Source organism: Paroedura picta, chromosome 11, assembly GCF_049243985.1.
Source record: "Paroedura picta isolate Pp20150507F chromosome 11, Ppicta_v3.0, whole genome shotgun sequence".
Taxonomy (NCBI): Eukaryota; Metazoa; Chordata; class Lepidosauria; order Squamata; family Gekkonidae; genus Paroedura; species Paroedura picta.
In genome coordinates this window covers 63875137-63896932 of record NC_135379.1, presented here as the reverse complement: position 1 = coordinate 63896932, position 21796 = coordinate 63875137, and the positions used below count along the sequence as shown (strand labels likewise).

At 49.7% G+C, this 21796-nt stretch overlaps 1 protein-coding gene across 2 annotated transcripts in view; it reads left to right on the top strand.

The window, feature by feature from the left end:
• Positions 1 to 1289: 1289 nt before the first annotated feature.
• The window catches only part of MOCOS (molybdenum cofactor sulfurase), an 81242-nt gene continuing 60735 nt past the window's right edge, over positions 1290 to 21796 (top strand). The window contains exons 1-4 of one of the 2 annotated variants that reach the window (XM_077302892.1): positions 1290 to 1481; positions 11479 to 11568; positions 12931 to 12997; positions 18627 to 19265. In XM_077302892.1, the coding sequence (XP_077159007.1) occupies positions 1358 to 1481; positions 11479 to 11568; positions 12931 to 12997; positions 18627 to 19265 (920 nt within the window). In that variant the 5' untranslated portion in view covers positions 1290 to 1357. Of the gene's footprint in view, positions 1482 to 7704; positions 7725 to 11478; positions 11569 to 12930; positions 12998 to 18626; positions 19266 to 21796 lie in introns of those variants that run through there. The other variant, XM_077302893.1, reaches the window with a different exon arrangement.

The following is a 21796-nucleotide window of genomic DNA, read 5'->3' as shown; positions in this document are numbered from 1 at the left end:
ATGGACAGTTTGTGAGAAACAGAGCATAGGAAATAATTGCGGTGCAATTCTAAACACAGTTCTCACCTTTCTAAACCGACTCAATAGAATTAGAAGGATATAACTCTGTTTAGGATTGCACTATTACTTTCTTACGCAGCCTCAAATAATTCTACTGCTTTAACAACATAAACGCATCACAAACGTTACTGTGCAAAATGATGCCATTTGGCATATTTATGAAATTTAGACTTGCATGAGGCTGAGTTTTCTGCAAGCAAAATTGCGGGGTGGGGGAGGGGGGTGTCACTTGGGAGAGCAAACTATGCTGCCTGCCCCCCACCACACACGGGAACGATCAGATTCTAACTCTGTAGGCTGTGCTACATAAACATCGTCCTGCTGTGTATTCGGAGGGAGCAAAAGCTTGTCTTTAGAGCAGGGGTAGTCAAACTGCGGCCCTCCAGATGTCCATGGACTACAATTCCCAGGAGCCCCTGCCAGCGAATGCTGGCAGGGGCTCCTGGGAATTGTAGTCCATGGACATCTGGAGGGCCGCAGTTTGACTACCCCTGCTTTAGAGGCACTTCACCGATTCCCAAAGAGGAAATACCTGCCCCCCCCCCTCTTCCCACCCAAGCTCTCCTCTAGAAACATCTGATCACGTCCAGTGTTCAGCGGGGAGCAAACCGGGCAGCGGACGAGGCGGTTCCGCCTGGCGAATCAACGGCCGGCCGTCGAGCCCCGAATGGCTCCCCCCGGCCGCAGGGCTGAGGCGGGCGGCTGTGCTCGCGGGGCCGCCTGCCGCGGGTCAGCTCCGACTAGGGACCGGGGCGCGGAGGCTCCGCCTGGCCCTCCCAGGGCGGCCGAATGGGAAGCGGAAAAGATTTGGGCGGCGTGTTTTCCCGAGCGACGGCCGGGGGCAACGGAGAGGACGCCGGCCTCTCTCGTGCTTTGAGGGGCACAGCGCGGCGGAAGAGGGGCGTCTACAGCCGGGCCCTGCGAGGCTAAACGCCAAGCGCACTCGCGCTGCCCTCCTCGTCCTCTCCCCCTTCCTCGCCCACGGAGGCCGGACGGGGCGCCCCGACCCTCGGCCTCCCTCGCCAAGCGGGCGGCGCAAGGGCCGAGACCGGGAGAGCGGCGCTGCTGGGTCGCCCCCGTGCCCCGGGCCAGCCCCGAGGGGCCCCACGTGGGCCGGAGCCTCCTCCTCCTCCTCCTCCTCCTCCAGGTGGGCCGGAGCCCGCAGCTGGCAGGAGGGAGGCCCGTGCGGCTCCCGGGACGCCTCCTCCTCCGCCTCCTCCGCCTCCTGCGCCTGGGCCGGGCCCGCCTCCCGGGGCTGGGGTGCGGCGGCGGCGTGGGCGGCGGGGCCAGGTGCGCCATGGAGCCGTGGCGAGAGGCGCTCTCCCTGGCGGCCTTCCGCAGCCACCTGCCCCCGGGCGCCTCCTACGGCGGGGCCGGCAGCCCGCGGGCGCTGCGCCGCTCCGACTTCGCCCGCCTGCGAGGTAACCGCGCCGGACGCCCAGGCGCAGAGCTGGCGGGATGGGCCGCGGGGCTCCCGGGCGCTCCCTCGCCGGGCCGCAGACGGCGCTCAGCTCCGCAGCCAGAGCGGCCCTCAAGGACGTGGACGGCGCTCCGGCGCCTCCAGCACCCGCTTCCTCGGCACGGCGGCCGGGCGGCCGAGGCGCGGGGGAGCCCAGCGGGAGGGGGAGAGGGAGGGCGAACGGCGGCGCTGCCGCCCCCGCAGCCCTGCGCCGGAGATCAGACATGTTAACGAGGAGGAGGTCACCGGATCCGGGACACGTTCCCAGGCGCTGGCCCCATCTGGCCCCATTTTGCACTCGCTGCAGCCCCCTTCCAAGGACACACGTTTGGATTGCAGTGCAATCCTACAGCTGGAAGATGAGATATGAGATATGGTCGGTGGGGATTTCTCCCGGGTCAGTGTGCAGAGAATGGGCTGCCAGGTGGTGCCGCGGTTAGAGACTGGGACCAAGGAAGACCCCATTCGTGCCATGGATGCTGGCTAGACCTGGGCCAGACATTGTTGTTGTTAGGGGCGAAGTCGTGTCCGACCCATCGCGACCCCCTGGACAATGATCCTCCAGGCCTTCCTGTCCTCTACCATTCCCCGGAGTCCATTTAAGTTTGCACCTACTGCTTCAGTGACTCCATCCAGCCACCTCATTCTCTGTCGTCCCCTTCTTCTTTTGCCCTCAATTGCTCCCAGCATTAGGCTCTTCTCCAGGGAGTCCTCCCTTCTCATGAGGTGGCCAAAGTATTTGAGTTTCATCTTCAGGATCTGGCCTTCTAAGGAGCAGCCAGGGCTGATCTCCTCTAGGACTGACCGGTTTGTTCGCCTTGCAGTCCAAGGGACTCGCAAGAGTCTTCTCCAGCACCAGAGTCCAAAAGCCTCAATTCTTTGACACTCAGCCTTCCTTATGGTCCAACTTTCGCAGCCATACATTGCAACTGGGAATACCATAGCCTTGACTAAACATACTTTTGTTGGCAGGGCAATGTCTCTGCTATTTAGGATGCTGTCTAGATTTGCCATAGCTTTACTCCCCAGGAGGAAGTGTCTTTTAATTTCTTTGCTGCAGTCCCCATCTGCAGTGATCTTGGAGCCCAGGAAAATAAAATCTGTCACTATCTCCATTTCGTCCCCATCTATTTGCCAGGAATTGAGAGGGCCGGATGCCATGATCTTTGTTCTCTTGATGTTGAGTTTCAAGCCAACTTTTGCACTCTCCTCCTTCACCCGCATCAACAGGCTCTTTAGTTCCTCTTCACTTTCTGCCATTAGAGTGGTATAATCTGCATTTCTGAGGTTGTTGATATTTCTCCCTGCAATCTTGATCCCAATATGTGACTCATCTAACCCCGCCTTTCTCATGATGTGCTCCGCATACAAGTTAAATTGGCAAGGTGACAGTATACAGCCTTGCCCAACTCCTTTCTCAATTTTGAACCAATCAGTGATTCCATGTTCAGTTCTCACTGTTGCTTCTTGACCTGCATATAAGTTTCTCAAGAGACAAATAAGATGCTCTGGTATTCCCATCTCTTTAAGAACTTGCCACAATTTGTTGTGCTCCACACAATCAAAGGCTTTAGCATAGTCAATGAAGTAGAAGTAGATGTTCTTCTGCAACTCCCTAACTTTCTCCATGATGCAGCGTATGTTGGCAGTTTGATCTCTAGTTTCTCTGCCTCTTCGAAATCCTGCCTGTACTTTTGGAAGTTCTCGGTCCACATATTGCTGGAGCCTAGCTTGTAAAATTTTGAGCATAACTTTGCTAGCATGAGAAATGAGTGCAATGGTGCGGTAGTTTGAACATTCTTTGGCGTTGCCCTTCTTTGGGATTGGAATGTAAACTGACCTTTTCCAATCCTGTGGCCATTGTTGAATTTTCCAAATTTGCTGGCATATTGAGTGTAGCACATTTACTGCATCGTCTTTTAAGATTTTGAATAGTTCAACTGGAATGTTGTCACCTCCACTAGCTTTATGGTTGCTCGGACTTTTTAAGGCCCATTTGACTTCACATTCCAGGATGTCTGGCTCCAGGTCAGTAACTACCCCATTGTGGTCATCAGGAATGTTAAGCTCGCTCTTGTATAGTTGTTCTGTATAATTTTGCCACCTTTGCTTAATCTCTTCTGCTTCTGTGAGGTCCCTACCGTTTTGGTCCCTTATCATACCCATTTTTGCATGAAACGTTCTCTTCATATCTCCAATTTTCTTGAAAAGATCTCTGATCCTCCTCATTCTATTGTTTTTTTCTATTTGTTTGCACTGTTCATTTAAGAAGGCATTCTTATCTCTTTTAGCTTTTCTCTGAAATTCTGTATTCAATTGGGTGTAATCTTTCTCTTTCTCCCTTGCCTTTCACTTCCCTTCTCTCCTTAGCTATTTGTAAAGCTTCCTCAGATAGGCTTTTTGCTTTCTTGCATTTCTTTTTCTTTGGGATGGTTATAGTTGCTACCTCTTGTACAGTGTTGCAAATCTCCGTCCATAGTTCTTCAGGCACTCTGTCTATCAGATCTAATTCCTTAAATCTATTTGTCACCTCTACTGTATATTCGTCGGGGATATGATTTAGTTCATACCTGAGTGGCCTAGTGCTTTTCCCTACTTTCTTCAATTTGAGCCTAAATTTTGCAACAAGAAGCTCATGATCTGAACCACAATCCGCTCCTGGTCTTGTTTTTATTGACTGTATAGAACCTTTCCATCTTTGGCTGCAGAGCACATAGTCAATCTGATTTCTGTGTTGACCGTCTGGTGATGTCCATGTGTAGAGTCGTCTCTTGGGTTGTTTGAAAAGACATACACTTAGCCTAACCTACCTCACTGGGTGGTTGTGAGGATAAAATGAAGCAAAGGAGGACAACTTAAGCTGCTTTGAGTCCCCGTTGGGGAGAAAGGCAGGGGATAGAAGAACTAAGCACTAATGCATGAATGAAAGCCGTAATCTGATTGAACTATGGAACGAATGATCCTGAGAAAAACCCTTGTATAATTCAGAAATGGACACACTGCGCTTTGAAATGGGCTAGTCTTGGTAAAAGGCCTACATTTGTGGTTCTCTGGAGCCAGTTATTCCTTGTCCCCGTTAAGAAACTTAGGATTTGGACTGTGCTTGTAACCCAGCCTCCTCCTTAGCAAGAATGGAGATAAAACAACACCCTCACAATAATCTGTTTTGAAGCTGAGAAAAGTTGCCGGAAGCTTTTGCAAGGTGCAGGTGTTCACCTGTGGCAGGAGGCAAGTTAGAACTTTTGTTTGCAAGTTGAGGGTTGCCGAACTACCTTCTCTGTTTACGTGCCAGCGACTCTCGGACCTGAAGTTCACACCGGGTGCGCATTGCCTGCCTGCTGAGTCAGGAGGCGGGGCGTTAGGCTGGGGAAGGCTTCTGGGATCTGCAGTGAAGCAGAGAAACATGAGACAGGCTTGTGACTTGGGTTACGAGCGGCAAATTAGAGTTGGGTTAGAGTGGCCGTTGGACTGGTGCAGGGGTAGTCAAACTGCGCCCCTCCAGATGTCCATGGACTACAATTCCCAGGAGCCCCTGCCAGCGAATGCTGGCAGGGGCTTCTGGGAATTGTAGTCCATGGACATCTGGAGGGCCGCGGTTTGACTACCCCTGGACTGGTGTTTGTCGTGTCGAATCCTGTGTGCTGGTCTGCATGGGGCGGAAGCCAAAGGATTCCACAGGTGCTATCGGACACGGCAACTGTTTCAGCTGGAAAAAGACCAGCTTCCAGGCTTGAAGAAGAGGATAAATAAGGATGGCTGATATCATCAAGTCGTGTTTGCCTTAAGCACCAGCGCTGTGAATAGTTACTGCTGGTTCAGCTTTTGAATATACTTGCTTGAGGGAGCTTTTCGAATGTACCTGAAGCTGCCAGCTCCAGGTTGGGAAAGCCCTGGAGGTCTTGGGAGCAGAGCCTGTGCGGCCAGGGTTGGGCGAGGCAAGACGCCTCAGCAGGGTATCACGGCACAGAGCCCACCCTCCCAAGCAGCAGGACACCATTGTTTTAGTGAGAGATCTCCAGATGCAGCTTGGAAAGTGTCCAGCCTACTTCTGCAGACTGCTGGTCCATCAAACTCTCGTCTCAGCCTAGAGGTCTTCAGACCACCTACTACATGGTCCTTCTAACTGGAGGCTGATCCCCGGACCTCCTGTGTGCAAAAATTCTCTTACTGAGCCACAACCCATCATCTGACGCAGCCGGGAAATGCCCACTGCTTTTCTTCCAGTCTAAACGTTGGAAATACTTCTTTGAACAGCATGCTGTGTGTTTTTTTTTGGGGGGGGGGGGGAATTAGTCTCACACTGGTGCTTTGCATTATCTGGTTGAGCCCACAGCCAGTGTTGCTCTTCATATCAGAGACTTTAGAGTTTGACGAACTCTCCCTATTTTGTTTTAGTCAAGTGGGTCACGTCACCATGTTGGTCTGAAGTAGCACAACAAAATCAGAGTCCAACCAGGCACCTTTAAGACCAAGAAAGGTTTATTCAAGGTGGGAGCTTTCAAGTGCAAGTACTCGAAAGTTCATGCCTTGAATAAATCTTTCTTGGTCCTAAAGGTGCCTGATTGGACTCTGATTTTTTTTAATGTTCCTTCATTTGTACCCACCAAAGCAGCTTATATTATTCTCCTGCTGCCCAGGTTAAAAGGGCAAAGTGGCTTCTGCACTGTGGCATAAAACAACTTGTGAGTGAGATCAAATATTTAATTTTGCTTAGAATCCCAGAGAAAAAGGGTTGTAAAGTTGACCTCATTGTCTGCCTCTTGAAATTGTGTATGATTTAGTCACACAGGAAAATGTTCTCGCTGCCAAATAACATGAAATATTGGGTCTCTCATCTTTATTCCAGTGTAGATAATTGCTTGTCTGGAGCCGTTTACTGTGGAAGAGTCTGTTCCCCTAGATATGTAAGGATGCTGGTCTTCAAAGGAAATGGTTGATGGAAAAGAACAACATTGGGAGCTCTGCTTTTTGCACTACGTGCTCTTGCATCTTCTAGAATAGCACATGGGGGAAATCTCCAAAGGCCTCTTGTGCATGCAAACCTAGCGAGCGCCAGAAGACCATGAGCAGAAATTAGGTCTGTTTGCATACTTGGTTAGTGCCTGGCGTGCTGTTCTCCAGCTGCCAGACTTGCTTTCCATGTGGCGTTTTGTGTCACCTTCTGTTCTGCTTCCTCCTTTGCTGGGATCGGAAGGTTTCTGCCCATTCATACTTGCGTAATCTCACTGCAACACTTAAATGGTGCCGTTGAAATCTGAGGACTTTGCCTGTTTACAAACAATGGAACAAACCTTTGTCAAATTTGGTGTAATGATTAGGAGTGCGGACTTCTAATCTGGCATGCCGGGTTTGATTCTGCACTCCTCCACATGCAGCCAGCTGGGTGCCCTTGGGCTCGCCATGGCACTGATAAAACTGTTCTGACCAAGCAGTGATATCAGGGCTCTCTCAGCCTCACCCACCCCACAGGGTGTCTGTTGTGGGGAAAGGAATGGGAAGGCAACTGTAAGCTGCTTTGAGATCCTTCGGGTAGAGAAAAGCGGCATAGAAGAACCAACTCTTCTTCTTCTTCAGTAATATCAGGGCTCTCTCAGCCTTCCCTCCCTCACAGGGTGTCTGTGGTGGGGAGAGGAAAGGGAAGGTGACTGTAAGCCGCTTTGAGCCTCCTTCAGGTAGAGAAAAGCGGCATATAAGAACCAACTCTTCTTCCTCTTCCTCATCCTTCCTCCTTTTCTTCTCTCTTCTTCTCTTCTCTTCAATTTAGTGTAGTTAAAATAAGAGCCAGCCTCAAACTCCTTTTTAGACAAGGAAGAGTCTTTTGTGGTGCTTCTCCAAATTCCCATGGCATGTCTTTTCTGAATTAGAACTGGGGACACACATCAGTGTCGCTTGAAGTAGTTGTCATGACATGTGAGTCAAAGTCCTCCCCGTACGGGCAGAATTGGGGCCCCAGTGTTGAGGATTGCCAGTTTCGGAGGACAGGGGTGGGGGTCTGTGTCCGGGGGGGGGGATGCTGCAGTGGGCTTTCTGCTTCCACCGTTGACTAATTTTATGTTGCTCTTTTTGGGGTTTAAGGACTAGATCCCAGCAGGAGAGGGCACAGGATCGTGATCCAGAGTTTGGGAGAAAGGGTGCCTGTGCCAGCGGCTCAGTTCAGACATTGTGGCATTAAGGGGTCTCTGAGATTCCCAACATGGAGGGTCAGGTGAGGAGAGCAGAATGGGAAAAAATGTTCAGAATAAGAAGTCTGGCTCTTCTCAGGTCTCTGGAACAGCAGCAGGCACCCCTGCAGTCAGTTTAAGCACCCTTAAGGGAAGGGAAGAAGACCTGGGGAGAGGTGTGGCTCAGAGACAGAGCAATCACTTGGGATGTAGAAGGTCCCAGGTTCAATCCCCGGCTTCTCCCGTTAAGGATTAGATTGGAGGTAACAGGAAGGACTGCGGCTTGAGATGAGTCTGAGTAGACAGTCCTGCTGTTGATGGGCCACGGCAGCAAGGAAAGTGGAAACGAGGCAGGGGGTGACAGAAGGGAGGAAGGCCTGGAAATCGGACAATACTGGTTTTGGCTCAGCTGGGAAAAGAAAAATTATTACAGCACCTTTGGTTACAGTTGAGCCTCTGTGGCTGTATTAATGTCTAACTGAGGCAGGGTGGTTGAGAAGATGGAGGAACCCTGAAGAAAAGACAATCACAGAAAACTCTCTCCAAGGCTATTTTTGGGTATACTCTTCCGCTATTAAAGGCTCTTCTAACATGGCTAACACATTATAGTCACGCGGACATTGCAGCATGTACATGGAAGCTTATTCCCAGGACTCCACTTTGTTGGGCTAAAAGGTCCCGCTAGACTCAAACTGTTCATTGCTTCAGACCAACATGCCCACCCACCTGAATCTCCACAGCAGGGGTAGTCAAACTGCGGCCCTCCAGATGTCCATGGACTACAATTCCCAGGAGCCCCCTGCCAGCATTCGCTGGCAGGGGGCTCCTGGGAATTGTAGTCCATGGACATCTGGAGGGCCGCAGTTTGACTACCCCTGCTCCACAGTAATAATGTCACCATTGCCTAAAAATCTATGGCTGAATTTCTGGGGAAGATCTGACCCCCATAGGCAGCAGGCCCTCTCCTGGCTTTAAAAACTAAAGCATGACTTCGGCTTCCCAACGCACAGCAAAGCTTGTTTGCTTTCCGTTCCATCTGCTCAGTGCTTCGGTTCCAGCGGTCTCTGGAGAAAGGCAGGGGCAGTGAAACTGCGGCCTTCCAGATGTTCATGGACTACAATTCCCAGGAGCGAACGCTGGCAAGGGTTCATGGGAATTGTAGTCCGTGGACATCTGGAGGGCCGCAGTTTGACTACCCCTGGATCAGTGGCTGTTAACAGGGGGCCTGTCCATTTAACGTGACACACTGCACAAGAATATAGTTTTTGTAACCCTCAGTTTCTGCCTTTGGTTCACCAGCTGCAAACCTTGGTCTGTGAACTTGGATATCATGCAGAACATTACTTTGTATTAACAAGATGAGGCCTGAATTAAACCCTGCTGTTTGTTGCATTTGAAACCTACGCTGGATAACAGGCACAGCCGTTGCAGAATGAGCGGCGAAACCTGTTATGTCTGGGCTGAACCTCCCTTTTTAATGTGTTCAGAAGAGAGTGTGTTCTGTGGTTTTTCTCACAGCAGCTTGTCTAGAGTACGTCTCCGGTGTACCTGGGGATGTGATTGTCAGAGGACTTGCCAAGGCCTGTGGTCTTTTGGCAGAATAAGCTGCCGGGCTGTCTCAGTTTTGAATCCAGTGGCTGAACAAAGGACCCCTGAGGTTTTCAAGGCAGGGGAGATTCAGAGGTGCTTTGCATTGCCTGCCTCTGCGTAGCAACCCCAAACTTCCTTAGTGGTCTCCTATCCAAGGACTGACCAGGACTACCCCTGCATAGCTTCTAAGATTGGATGAGATCAAGTTCGTCTGGGCCACCTGGAGTGGAGCATTTGACTTCGGTCAAATCAGCAGCATCCCCAAACCCGAAACTCACGAGGAGAGCCTGTTGGTGATCTGGGGCAGGGCCTGGTGAGGTTGTACCCTCCCAGTGTGGTGGGCTGCTTGGTCCTGATCCAGGGGCCAGGGAGCTGTTTCAGTTATGTGTCCCTGCTTTGCAGTCTTGGCTTTGGGTTCTGAAAGCAAAGAAGGTTCTTCAAACATTTGCATATTTTGCAAGGGATTTGCCAAGGACGGGTTCAAACAGCAGGTGTTGCTGAAGTTTTTCAAAGGTTTGATTCAGGTTTCATTTAGCTGTATGATCATGTAAGAAATGCCTACTACCCAGGAGTAGGGAGTAACAGTAGATTGGACTGGAACCTGTCCAGGCACCCAGGGCTTACCCATCTGTGTTTTCAAGGAAGTTATTGATCGGTGGCTCCATCCTGTAATAATTCACACTGAGTCACAGTAATGGTAGCGTGAGCTAATAATAGTGAAAATGTCACTTCTCTGCTGAGTTGTGATGTTCTCATGGGACTGAACGCCTATTTATAGGTATGGCCCCAAATGTGTCTGAGTATATTTTTATCTACCCTGACTCCAAGCTCTCAGGATAACTTACACAAGGGGTCCTCAACCCTTTCGAGCCTGCGGGCTCCTTTGCCATTCTGTGTTTGGTGTGTTTGGCCAAGCAACCACAAAATGGCCGCTTCAAAATGGCTGCTGCAAGAGGCAGAGCCAGTCACAAAACAATTGCCGTAACTTTACTTCAGGGGCACAGGGAAAATCCTTGTGTTGTGGTGGCAGCTGCTGCCAAAGCAACGTATAAAAACAGCTGCGTAGCTGACTGAAATGTCCAGTAGCCTTCCCTACTCCTTCAGGGCTTCTACTGGCCTCAAAGGATCCTGGGAGCAGTCAAAGAGGCAGGATGGGACCCAGCCTGATACACGGGAGGCCTGGATGCTATGAACCCCATTCAGATTAGAAAAAGTATGAGGGGCAATGGTGTGTCTAGAGTCGTCCGCTTCCCGAAAGAGCTTTTCTTTTCTCACACCTTTTCTATGGTTAATTGGGAAGGGGGGACCCCCCATTTTCTGGTGGGTCAGGCAGGCCAGAAGCCCATGAGATCTTTAGTGTCCTTGTTGTTGTTATGTGCGAAGTCGTATCCGACCCATCGCGACCCCATGGACAATGATCCTCCAGGCCTTCCTGTCCTCTACCATTCCCCGGAGTCCATTTAAGTTTGCACCGACTGCTTCAGTGACTCCATCCAGCCACCTCATTCTCTGTCGTCCCCTTCTTCTTTTGCCCTCGATCGTTCCCAGCATTAGGCTCTTCTGCAGGGAGTCCTTCCTTCTCATGAGGTGGCCAAAGTATTTGAGTTTCATCTTCAGGATCTGGCCTTCTAAAGAGCAGTCAGGGTTGATCTCCTCTAGGACTGACCGGTTTGTTCGCCTTGCAGTCCAAGGGACTCGCAAGAGTCTTCTCCAGCACCAGAGTTCAAAAGCCTCAATTCTTTGACGCTCGGCCTTCCTTATGGTCCAACTTTCGCAGCCATACATTGCAACTGCTTTAGTGTCCTAGTTTCCGTCATTAAATGTTTCAAGCTGCAATACAGAGAGAGATTCCATGCGTGAATTTTATCTTCCATTTGGATTCTGTGTAGAATGACCATATTGGAAAGTATTCCGTATTCCGTGGCCCTTAAGTTCATATTGTTACGTGGCACCAGATTTCTCAAGTACAGAGTTAATCTCCTGCTCCAAGAATAAAGCAGCCAAATGTACCTACTCTAGAGTGAGTGTGAATGTTATCATGAACTTTGGACATTTTATCAACGTGGCCTGAATGCTATTAGGAAGGAGCTATTCAAAAAGCAACTTTTCTCCCGCAGTCTCTGTATCCCTCCAGAGTCATGAGTTTAATTCTGAGGTTTCCTGCTGTCATAGTGTAGCATTTAAATGTTTTTATCTGTTGCCTTGTAGGAATGACTTACCTTGATCATGCTGGGGCTACACTCTTCCCAGAGAGTTTATTGAAAGCCTTCACTGACGACCTCAATGCAAATATTTATGGTAAGAAGAAACTGAGCGACCTAAGGAAAGCTCTCTTCTGTTTTGTGTTGGTGGGAATTCCACTGTTTTCTTTTGTAGTTTTCCTAAGGCCTTGACTGGAAACCAATTCCGAGCAGAGGCCGTCCTTTAACAGTTGGTGACGCTGCTCCTAGTGTTCCCCGGTTCTCGTGGTTTTCTAATCCCTCCTTCCTATTTGGATAGCAGCAGGTGCTTTGACAGATCCCCCCCCCCCAATTATTCAAGCACAGAAATTGGCAGCTGCAAATTGCAGAAGGGGAAGTTACCATCAAAGACTTGGTTGACAACATGGTGGATTGAGATGACGGAAAGGACTGTAGCTCTTGTGATCACAGGTAGAAGAATGGCATTTTGCAGGATGTCTGCAAAAAACCCCTCTCTTTGCAAGCAGAAAAACACATAAGGGAATAAGCAGGGGTGGCCCCTTTCTTCCTGCACTGCGCATTTTATTTGCTGCCTCAGAATTCTTTTCTTGTTATTAAGTCTCAGCTGATTCATGGAGGTCTCGTGGGGCTTTCAAGGCAAGACGAGGTTTGCCATTGCTGGCTTATCCTTGTAGGGTGTGTCCCAGTGCTACGGCCCCACTTCCAGGTCTGTTCTGTTGCTAACCAACATGGCTCCCCCCCGAAATTGCCTTCGGAGTGCTCTGCCGAAATCCACCAACAGTGGCTACGTTTGAATTTAGCTTCTGAGATGGTTTCCAGAAATTCATTTTGTAACGGCAGTTGATTCTGTCCTGCCCTTTTGGGGGTCTTTTTGTGCAGTCTCCCCTCGCTTGCTTGCCTTAACGACTCCCATTGAAAATCTGCTGTTGGGGACTTCTGAATGGAGCAGTGAATTCTGTGTTTCACCTCACATCTGCACCAAACTGACCTCTGAAGGGTCATCTCATGGGTCATCTCTTGCAGTGGTCCCCAACCTTTTTATCACTGGGGACCGGTCAATGCTTGACAATTTTACTGAGGCCCGAGGGGGGGTAGTCTTTTGCTGTGGGACGTGGTCACTGCCTGAGCCCCTGCTCTGCTTGCTTTCCTACCGGCGCCCCTGACCTCCCGCTGTCCGCTGTGGGGCGCTGCCAGCAGCAGCTGTGCAGTTCCATGCTGAGGGGGATCCCCTGCCTTGGTGGCAGCTTGAGAGCACCAAAGGTGAGCTGGTGGCAGAGTGGCAGGGCAGCTCCCAGGCAGCAGCTAGGGAGGAGGACAAGAAGGAGCCACGGCCCAGTACCGACTGATCCACAGACCGGTCCCGGTCCCCGGACTGGGGGTTGGGGACCACTGATCTCTTGGACAACTTTTTGGGTTGTCAGTTTGGGAATCAATAATTTCTCTCTCTTCCACCTTTCAGGCAACCCCCACAGCCAGAGCATCAGTAGCAAATTGACTTACGACACTATTGAACATGTCCGATACAGGTACAGATATGTCTGTGTCATGTGCTGTTGACCACGGGGGCGTGTAGACTTAATAAGCATTTTTGTTTTGATTTTATACGCAATCTCATTTTGTACTCGATGCCAGTGTCATGCCAAGGAACATTAGTCATGAGAAAGACTGAAAAAGTAAAGGCTGTGAATATATTGTAAAGTAGATAATTAGTCCCCGCTCCAACAGTGGGATGTCAAAGGCAGGATGATGCCTTTTTAGGTAGCTCCGTGGTGGAGCATCTGTTTGGCATGGGGAAGCGCCCCGGTTCAATTCCCAGCATCTCCATGTAAAAGGACCAGGATGAAGGTGACGTGAAAGAGCTCTGCCTGCTCATGAAGGTGGAAGGGGAAAAAGGAAATATATATCATTATATATTAGCACAGAGAATGTTGGCTAAGTGCCCGTGGGTGCCACGTCACCTTTGCTGGTGCCTTCCAAGCATTTTTAGAAAGTGGGTGGGGTCAGGTGGGTGGGGCCTCTGCCCAGCAAGGCTTCTTATCGAGCATTGATTGGCTGTGCAGATTTCTCAAGGCAGCAGCTGCCCCCACAGCACAAAGATCTTCATGGTGTGACTGAAGGGAAGCTTGCCTCTGCCTCCTATGGCAGCCGTTTTGTGGCTGCACCCACCGCAATGTGTCAGGATTCTAGAGTTACCCACAGTTGGGGACCCTGCCCTACCCAGCGAAATCCAGAGCTTAAAAGGTAACCTTGGTGACCCCAGGGAAGCTGGTGCAAAGAATGGTAGCAGCATGGACCTGAAACTCCTGCGCCTCAAGGTTCTCCAAAGATCAGAACATCCACCCTGTGAACTAGCCCTGTGCCAAGTAATTAGGAATGCAATTAAGCATTGATGGAAGTGATTAAGTAATGCACGGACTGTTAGTAGCCAGCTGTATCTCCTTTGCGTTTCACCAGAGCCCTAATGTAAAGGGCAACTAGCACGCTATTCACCCTTTCTGTAAAGGGAGGCCAGTAAGCTCTTTTCTTTTTTTAATGCCGTTTTCATTTCAGGATGGCTGGACAAATGCTGGAAAGGGCCATCAAATCCCAGCCTGCTTACGGCAACCGTGTGGGACTTTCAAGGCATGAGATGTTCAGAGGTGGTTGCCGTGGCCCAGAGGACATCTTCTGCCATCAGCCTGCTCTGGCTACAGGCACAGCTCCAACCGGTCATGCCTTAGAACAGGGGTAGTCAAACTGCAGCCCTCCAGATGTCCATGGACTACAATTCCCAGGAGCCCCCTGCCAGCAAACGCTGGCAGGGGGCTCCTGGGAATTGTAGTCCATGGACATCTGGAGGGCCGCAGTTTGACTTGTTGTTGTTATGTGCGAAGTCGTGTCCGACCCATCGCGACCCCATGGACAATGATCCTCCAGGCAGTTTGACTACCCCTGCCTTAGAAGATGTTGTTCCTGCACCCTGTGAGGACAGCTCTGACCTGGATGGCCCAGAATAGCCCAGTCTCGTCAGTCCTTGGAAGCTAAACAGGGTCAGCCCTGCTTAGTCCTTGGGTGGGAAGTCCGCCGGGGAAGTCCAGGGTCACTTTGCAGAAGCAGGCAGAAGGCAGCGACCTCTGAACATCTCTTGGCTTGAAATCCCCAGGAGGTTCTTGGTGGCCAAAAGACAAAGACAAAACAAAACAAAAATTCTGCAAAGGAAAGGAGTAGACGTCCTTTGAGTAATGCTTACTAACGTAGCCTTACTGTAGCACCTTTTTGTGACGAGAGCAAAATTTATTCCAGATAAAATAAAATAAAGAAAGCTACCCTGTGCTCTTCATGTGAAATTGCTTGGTGTCGGAGTCCCTCTGTAGACATGGGAGAGCAGGAGGTTTGAAAACGGTCAAGGGTTTATTGGGCCGTCTCCTTTGATGCCGGAGTATTTAAGTTTTCACATTACACAGAACATTAAACAGAATGCGAAGAGGACAAAGTCTCATTAATGTAGACCACAAAGGTTAATTATAAAAGCCCATAATTCCAGACACTCCAAGCAGTCAGCGGTTTAATCACAAAGTTTAGTACTTCGGATGTAATACAATGACCAGCAAGGGGTTGCAAACGGTTACTTGGTTTGCATCTATTATGTCTAGAAGAAAACCCTGCATTTAGGTGGACGGAGCGTCACGACTAGGTTAGGATGGCATGCAGATGTGAAATGTAACGAGTCTGGGTTCTTGGCTAATTAGCAGTGTTGTCTCCAGATATTCATCTGTGCCTTTCCTCTAACGAAATGATTCCCCCCTGCGAGGCCAGAACAGTAAACAGGGTGGCGCATATCTGGGAGAAGATACTAGCAGTTTTTCTGCACAGATCCCCATTGTGTTTCCGACCATGCTGGATTTCCAGTGCGTGCACGTATTTGATGCTCATCTGCATATTGTAAGAACAGATTTTGGTCGCTGAAGCAAAACTGCCCCTAAAGGATGTAGAGGATTCTCTATCAGCCTACCAGAGGGGTCGCCATGGTGCCCACCAGCACCTTTCCTGGTGTCTACCAAGTAGTCTTAGAAAGTTCATGGAGGGATATTTCCCAGCAAGGCTTCTGGTTTTTAAAAATGTTCCTTGGGCAGCAGCTGCCACCATCGCACAAGGATCTGAAGGGCAGCTGCAGCAGCCATTTTGCATCTGGGGCCACCTGATGGGGCTGCCATTTCGTGACAGTCACTGTGTCTAAATTACACGGGCACAAAATTTGGGACCTCAGGTCTGCTGCCTCCCTCCATTCTGCTGGTAGCAGATTGCCTTGCTCTCTGTAAGCATTGGGGGAATGATTTTAGAAATGTCTTGCTGGGAATATGTTCCTCATATTGCACCACACAATTTGTCAGTAAGTGAAGTCAGAGAAAGTTTATATTTCTTTATATATTAAACATGATGTATTACACTTAAAAATTAAGGACTGCGAAGCCAGAACGTATGCAAAGGAGGTGTCAGGTGACAGTGGATGAGCGAGAGGGTTGTGAGTGTCCTGCATAGTGCAGGGGGTTGGACTACATGACCCATGAGATCCCTTCCAACTCTGTGATTCTATGATTCAAAGAGGTGCACTTCTCATTTTATCCCCTTGTATCCTTTTTGCTTCAAGTTTTCCCCCCAGTGCCTAAAATAGACAGGGAGCCAGCGGCTGTGTGCCTGATTTCTCAGAAGCACTGTGTTGGCTCAACTCTTGTTCAAGGCCCAAATCCATTACGGGGTAGCTGTCCGTACTGTGTAGATACATACTACACAGCCCAAGATCGTTCTGTGTCCTGATAATGAGAACTGCATAAAAACCCAGAATGCAAAAGGAAATGGTAATAGCGGTTTTGGACAAGGGGCTGGAGTCAGGTTATTCAATTTGGCATGTGTTTAATAGAGCGTTTAGCATAGAAACATAATCCTGTATTGATGTGAGGCATCAGAAAGCTAGTGTTAATCCTCTGGAAACAGGATGTAATGTTACGGTCCCCATTCTTGCATGTGACATTTCAGAGAGTAACAAAAAACAACTCCCCTGAGGAGTTGCTGTCAATGCAGAGGAGAAAAAACAGAGGGAGGAGAGGAAGAAAAAGTGAGGGCAAAAGGAGGTTTTTTCTGTTCCTTGATTCTGTCATCAACCAGAAGGGGGGGGGCTGCATCAGAAGGGGATGGAGACTGCGAAGGACAGCCATTAAGCAGGGTGAAGGGGTTCTCAGGTGTTTCTACTGGTGACCAGGATCAAGATAATGCATGCCAGAGTTATCCCCCCTTACTGTGTGCGAGCGTGAAAGTTAGACCAAGAAGCTCAAAGTTGACTCATTTAAAAGGTGGTGAAAGCAGAGTTTTCCAGCTACTGCAGACTACCAAAAAGACAAAGATGCGAGTTCTAGGTCAAATCTAGCTTCACCTCTCCCTTGAAGACGAAGCAGAGGCTATTGTGCTTTGGGCACTGGGAAAAACAGCGATGTTAGGTGGGAGCAGAGGAAGAGCCAACAGGAGAGGGATGGACTCAGCCAGAGCCCTCAGTTGGCTGGCTAGATCTCAGTGCGGTTGTCAAAGGGAGGATGTGTTGGAGGGCACTAATTCAAGGAGCTTCTACAAGTCAGAAGCGACTTCATGGCAGGTAACCCACCCCCACCCCCAGGATCGGACGGAAAAGCGAGTGCAGATACTTAGTGTAAAGGGAAATGTGCCCGTATTGCAAGTTGTGAAACATGCAGACTTCACATTTTTGAAAATGCTTTGGTGGGCCTACAAGCATTTCTAGCTTTAGTGATTGGTTTTCAGCAAATCCAAATGGTAAAATGAACTTTTCCTTGCTCGTGGAGCAAAATGTGACCTAAAGAGATCAGACCAATTAATATTTGGCATTTGGAAGCCAAGAGGAGGCAAAAAATGACACAAAGTAATCATTAATTGCTCAGCTGCTATGCAAATCTCAGTCGCAGCAAAGACTTTTGTAGCAGGAAAGTAAATGTTAAAAAGTTTGCAGGAAATTTGTTTCAATCTTACTGCATGGTTACGTCATCTTTAAAAAACTGCAGGAAGGACCTTCTTTTTTACGTGTTTCTATTTTGAAGTAAAATTCCTTGGGCTTCAGAGGGATAATTGCAACATTTTATACAGGCTAATTAAAACAATAGCATGTAGATTTCTGCCGTCTCAGCTAAAACAGTACTGCGTGCCAGCCTGCCAAGGCAAACTCATCCTTGTTGCATGGGCAGCTGGGCCTAGGGGAGATAGGGAGGCCCCGGTCATCTTTTGAACTCAGATGAGCCGGGACAGTCTGTCTGGAAAGGCCGGGCTGCAAGAAGTAGCCGGCGAGTTGCATGCAGATAGGATGAACTGGGGCCACAATAATTGCTGGAGACAAGCAGCCAAACATCTTGGAGACTGATGGGGAAGGAAGATGATTTTCAATGTGTGGCTCATTAAGGCGTTTGCATGAGCCATCAAACAAGGAGCGCAGCTGGCCAGGCTGCAGAGGCCGGAAGGAAGCAGATCAGATGCTGTCACCTTGGTGAAGTTATAAAGAAATCTGGGATTGCAGAAAGCCCTTGGGCATTTCAAGGTTGCCCTCTCAGGCAGTCACTCTTAGCTGTACACTTTGATTCTTGCTCTCAGAGGCGCTTCTGATTCATAGAATCATAGAGTTGGAAGGGGCCATACAGGCCATAGAATCATAGAATCATAGAGTTGGAAGGGGCCATACAGGCCATCTAGTCCAACCCCCTGCTCAACGCAGGACCAAGGATTCTTGATCCTTGGCTTTAGGCTTCATGTAGGGTTGGGAAATTCCTGGAGATTTGGGGAGGGGGGAGCCTGGGGAAATGAGGCTTGAGGAAAGAAGGGGTCTCAGTAGAATGGAACTCTGTCACCTGGAAGCCAGTGGTCCTTCCGGAAGCTCTCCAGGCTCCACCTTGAGCTTCTGGTGAGCTCCTCCCCCTTTCCTGTGTAGGTTTTCCGCTCCACTCCTGAGGTCCTCTGGGACTTCATAGAGATTGTGTTTATAGTCCCTGGGGATGAGGCAAGTGCCCCGCCCACTGAGCCCTCCTAAAATCCCAAAGGTTTATACAATTAGTATGGAATTAGTAGCAGGTTTCAGTGTAACAATATAGAATTAAACGTTGCCGTGTGTCTCTTCTCGCTCCCCAGACTACTGCAGCATTTCAACACGACGGTGGAAGACTACACGGCCATTTTCACTTCTGGAAGTACGGCTGCGCTGAAGCTCGTAGCCGAGGTGTTCCCTTGGGCCGCTGAATCCCCCGGGGAGCCTGGCAGCCGGTTTTGCTACCTCACCGACAGCCACACGTCCGTGGTGGGCATGAGGCGCGTTGCCGGTGCAATGAATGTGCCGTCCGTCCCCGTGAGCCCTGCGGAGATAGTGTCCCGGGCAGGGGAGGTGACGGCTGAAGAGGGGAGCTGCCGGACGCCTCTGCTCTTTTGCTATCCCGCCCAGAGCAATTTTTCAGGGACAAAATATCCCCTCGCGTGGATTGGAGAGATAAAATCGGGAAAGCTCCGCCCCATCGATGTCCCGGGGAAATGGTTTGTGCTCTTGGATGCAGCCTCTTACGTGAGCACTTCCCCGCTCGACTTGAGCACCCACCGGGCAGACTTTGTGCCTCTGTCATTCTACAAGATGTTTGGATTCCCCACTGGCCTGGGGGCCCTGCTGGTGAAGAATGAGATTGCGTCTAGCCTGAGGAAATCCTATTTCGGAGGGGGAACCGCAGCGGCCTACCTTGCAGGGAAAGATTTCTATTTGCCAAGGCAATCCGTAGCCGAAAGGTAAAGCCATTGCACTGAATCTCTGTAGCTTCAAAAGTTGGTCCTCTACTTACAAAGGATCACTATGACTGCCTCAGAGCAGACATCCTGGCCTGAGTCTCCAGACGACGGACCTGGGATGTGCTCCTGCATGTTGACCGCCAGCTCCATGTAGTGGGCAAGAGGGGCGTACTCTGATCTGGAGCACCAAGCTTGATTCCCTGCCCCTCCACAGGCAGCCAGCTGGGTGACCTTGGGCCAGCCACAGTTCTGTTAGAGCCTTTCTGTACTCTCTAGCCCAGGGGTAGTCAAACTGCGGCCCTCCAGATGTCCATGGACTACAATTCCCAGGAGCCCCTGCCAGCGAATGCTGGCAGGGGCTCCTGGGAATTGTAGTCCATGGACATCTGGAGGACCGCAGTTTGACTACCTCTGCTCTAGCCCCACCTATCTCACAGGGTGTTTGTTTTGGGGAGAGGAAGGGAAGATGATTGCAAGCCACTTTGTGACTCCTTTGGATAGAGAAAAGCAGGGTATAAAAACCAATTTTTCTTCTTCTGTGTGAAGACCCCCCCCCCCTAGTTGCACATTTATAATGTACTGCATTCAATAGTATACCTGCATCAGGGAATCCATGGTTAGCACTTACTAGGAACTACCACCAAACCGTGGATTGAAAGAAGGTTGGAAACCATGGTTTGGAGGCGATCTTGGTTGACACTAGTATTGAATGGTATAAGACCTGAGGTCTCTCTGCATGTTGCTATTGTGGAATACTGGCCCTTTTCCAACTGGCCTTGTATTCCATTTTAGGAACTGGTTGCTAATGGATTTTTTCCTGTCATTTCTGACAGACCTGTTCTAGTAACCAGCTGCTAGCAGAATTTAGTTACCTGTTCATGCAAATCGGCTTGCATCAGGTTAGCAAAGTGAGATTGGGCTGCTCTTGAGGGAACCTGCTTCCTTCCATTTTTCCACCCCTTTGTTGCATTTCTGAATTGTCATGCTGTGCGTGTTCAAAATGTCCGTAGCACTTCATAGATGACTCGTTAATGGAAAGAAATTTGCTGTATGAATCCCCCCGTTCCAATAATGCTCTACTTGAAATTGGCCCAACAATGGATAATGTCCAGTTTAGGATAGTAATGTTAAAATCTTCACAGTATCTTTTAAAGTTAGAATATTGTGCAAAGAGAGCGTCCAAGGAGAGCTGCAGTAATGCTTGGGGGTTATAACAGGCTGTGGCTTCCAGTTCCTGAGGAATCAAATGTGGCAACCCGTGGATCTTGGATATGACCCAAAAAATGTGCTCTGAGTGGGAAAGCTGCCGTAGCTCAGATCCAGTACTGGTAGGACAATATCCTGCCCCCGTACAGTGAATTGCCTGGCCTTGTTCTAAAGGGATTCATCTCTGTTGTCTGGAGAAGAGTTGTAATTCTGGGAGATTTCCAGACACCACCTGGAGGTTAGCAGACCTATCTTGGGGGCCTGTCAACCTGCAGAAGGGATAGTTCCCCTTCCCAAGCTGAGCAGATATTCGTTGTATGCGAAGACTGGACAACTGTAGTCTTAGAATTACACCCATCTTGACTCATGGACTTCAGTGGGTTTAGAAGGCTGGGGAGATTTGCACTGCATATGCCGTCTCAACAGGAAGGGCGGGGGGCGACTAGAACTCTGAGTGGGCAATTTTAAACCGGTCTACTAAGAACTGGGGTTAGTCCCAGGAAAGAGTACTTAGGATGACACTGTGGGCTAGACTTTCATGCCCTTGTCCCATCTCAGCTCTTTCCTAATTCTTTGAGTTCAAGTTCCAGCCAATTTGTGTGTCAGCGTGACTTGAAAGGTCTGACCTGTGAAAAATAAGGTCAGTTGGGCAGTTTCTGTTAATCATAATCTGTTGTTCTTGTATGAAAGCCAGAATTCCCGTTCAGTGCAGGCAACAACCTAATTGCCCAGTAGGCATGTCGAAATTATAGTTGTCATGCACAGAAATGTGAATGGACTTATTTTTCCTTTCCCTTGTTGGCTGTCGTCCCCCCCCCCCCCAGCCGTCTTTAGCGTAGCAGCAGGGCCAGAGGGATGACGAATGCAGAGACCTGAGTGGCCCAGGCTGCAGTCGCACTGCAAATTCCTGGCAAATGTTCAGCATAAGACTACTTATGGGCAGGGTGACAGGGCACACCTGGGTCAATGAACGGCGCCCTCCTCGCTCCACGGAGCTTCTGGGATGTTTCTTTGGTACCCATGTGTTTCTGGAAACCAGAAAACTATGTCAGAACTGATGCCCTTATTATCTCTGTGAAGCATTAGGGATGCTTTGCTAATCCTTGGCTCTGTGTGTGTGCACCCATATGATGATATCTGTTTATTTGTTTTAGTTGAACTTATAGCCAGCCAGTCCCAGAGCTCTGGCTCGTGGCAGGAAACACCATAAAAACCCCACAATAAAATCCCAATAGCACAAGTAAGACAGTTCTCCCTCCCTGACTGCGAAAAGCTCAACACCCCCCCCCCATCCTGCTCATTGGACTGCCACTAACTGAAGCCAC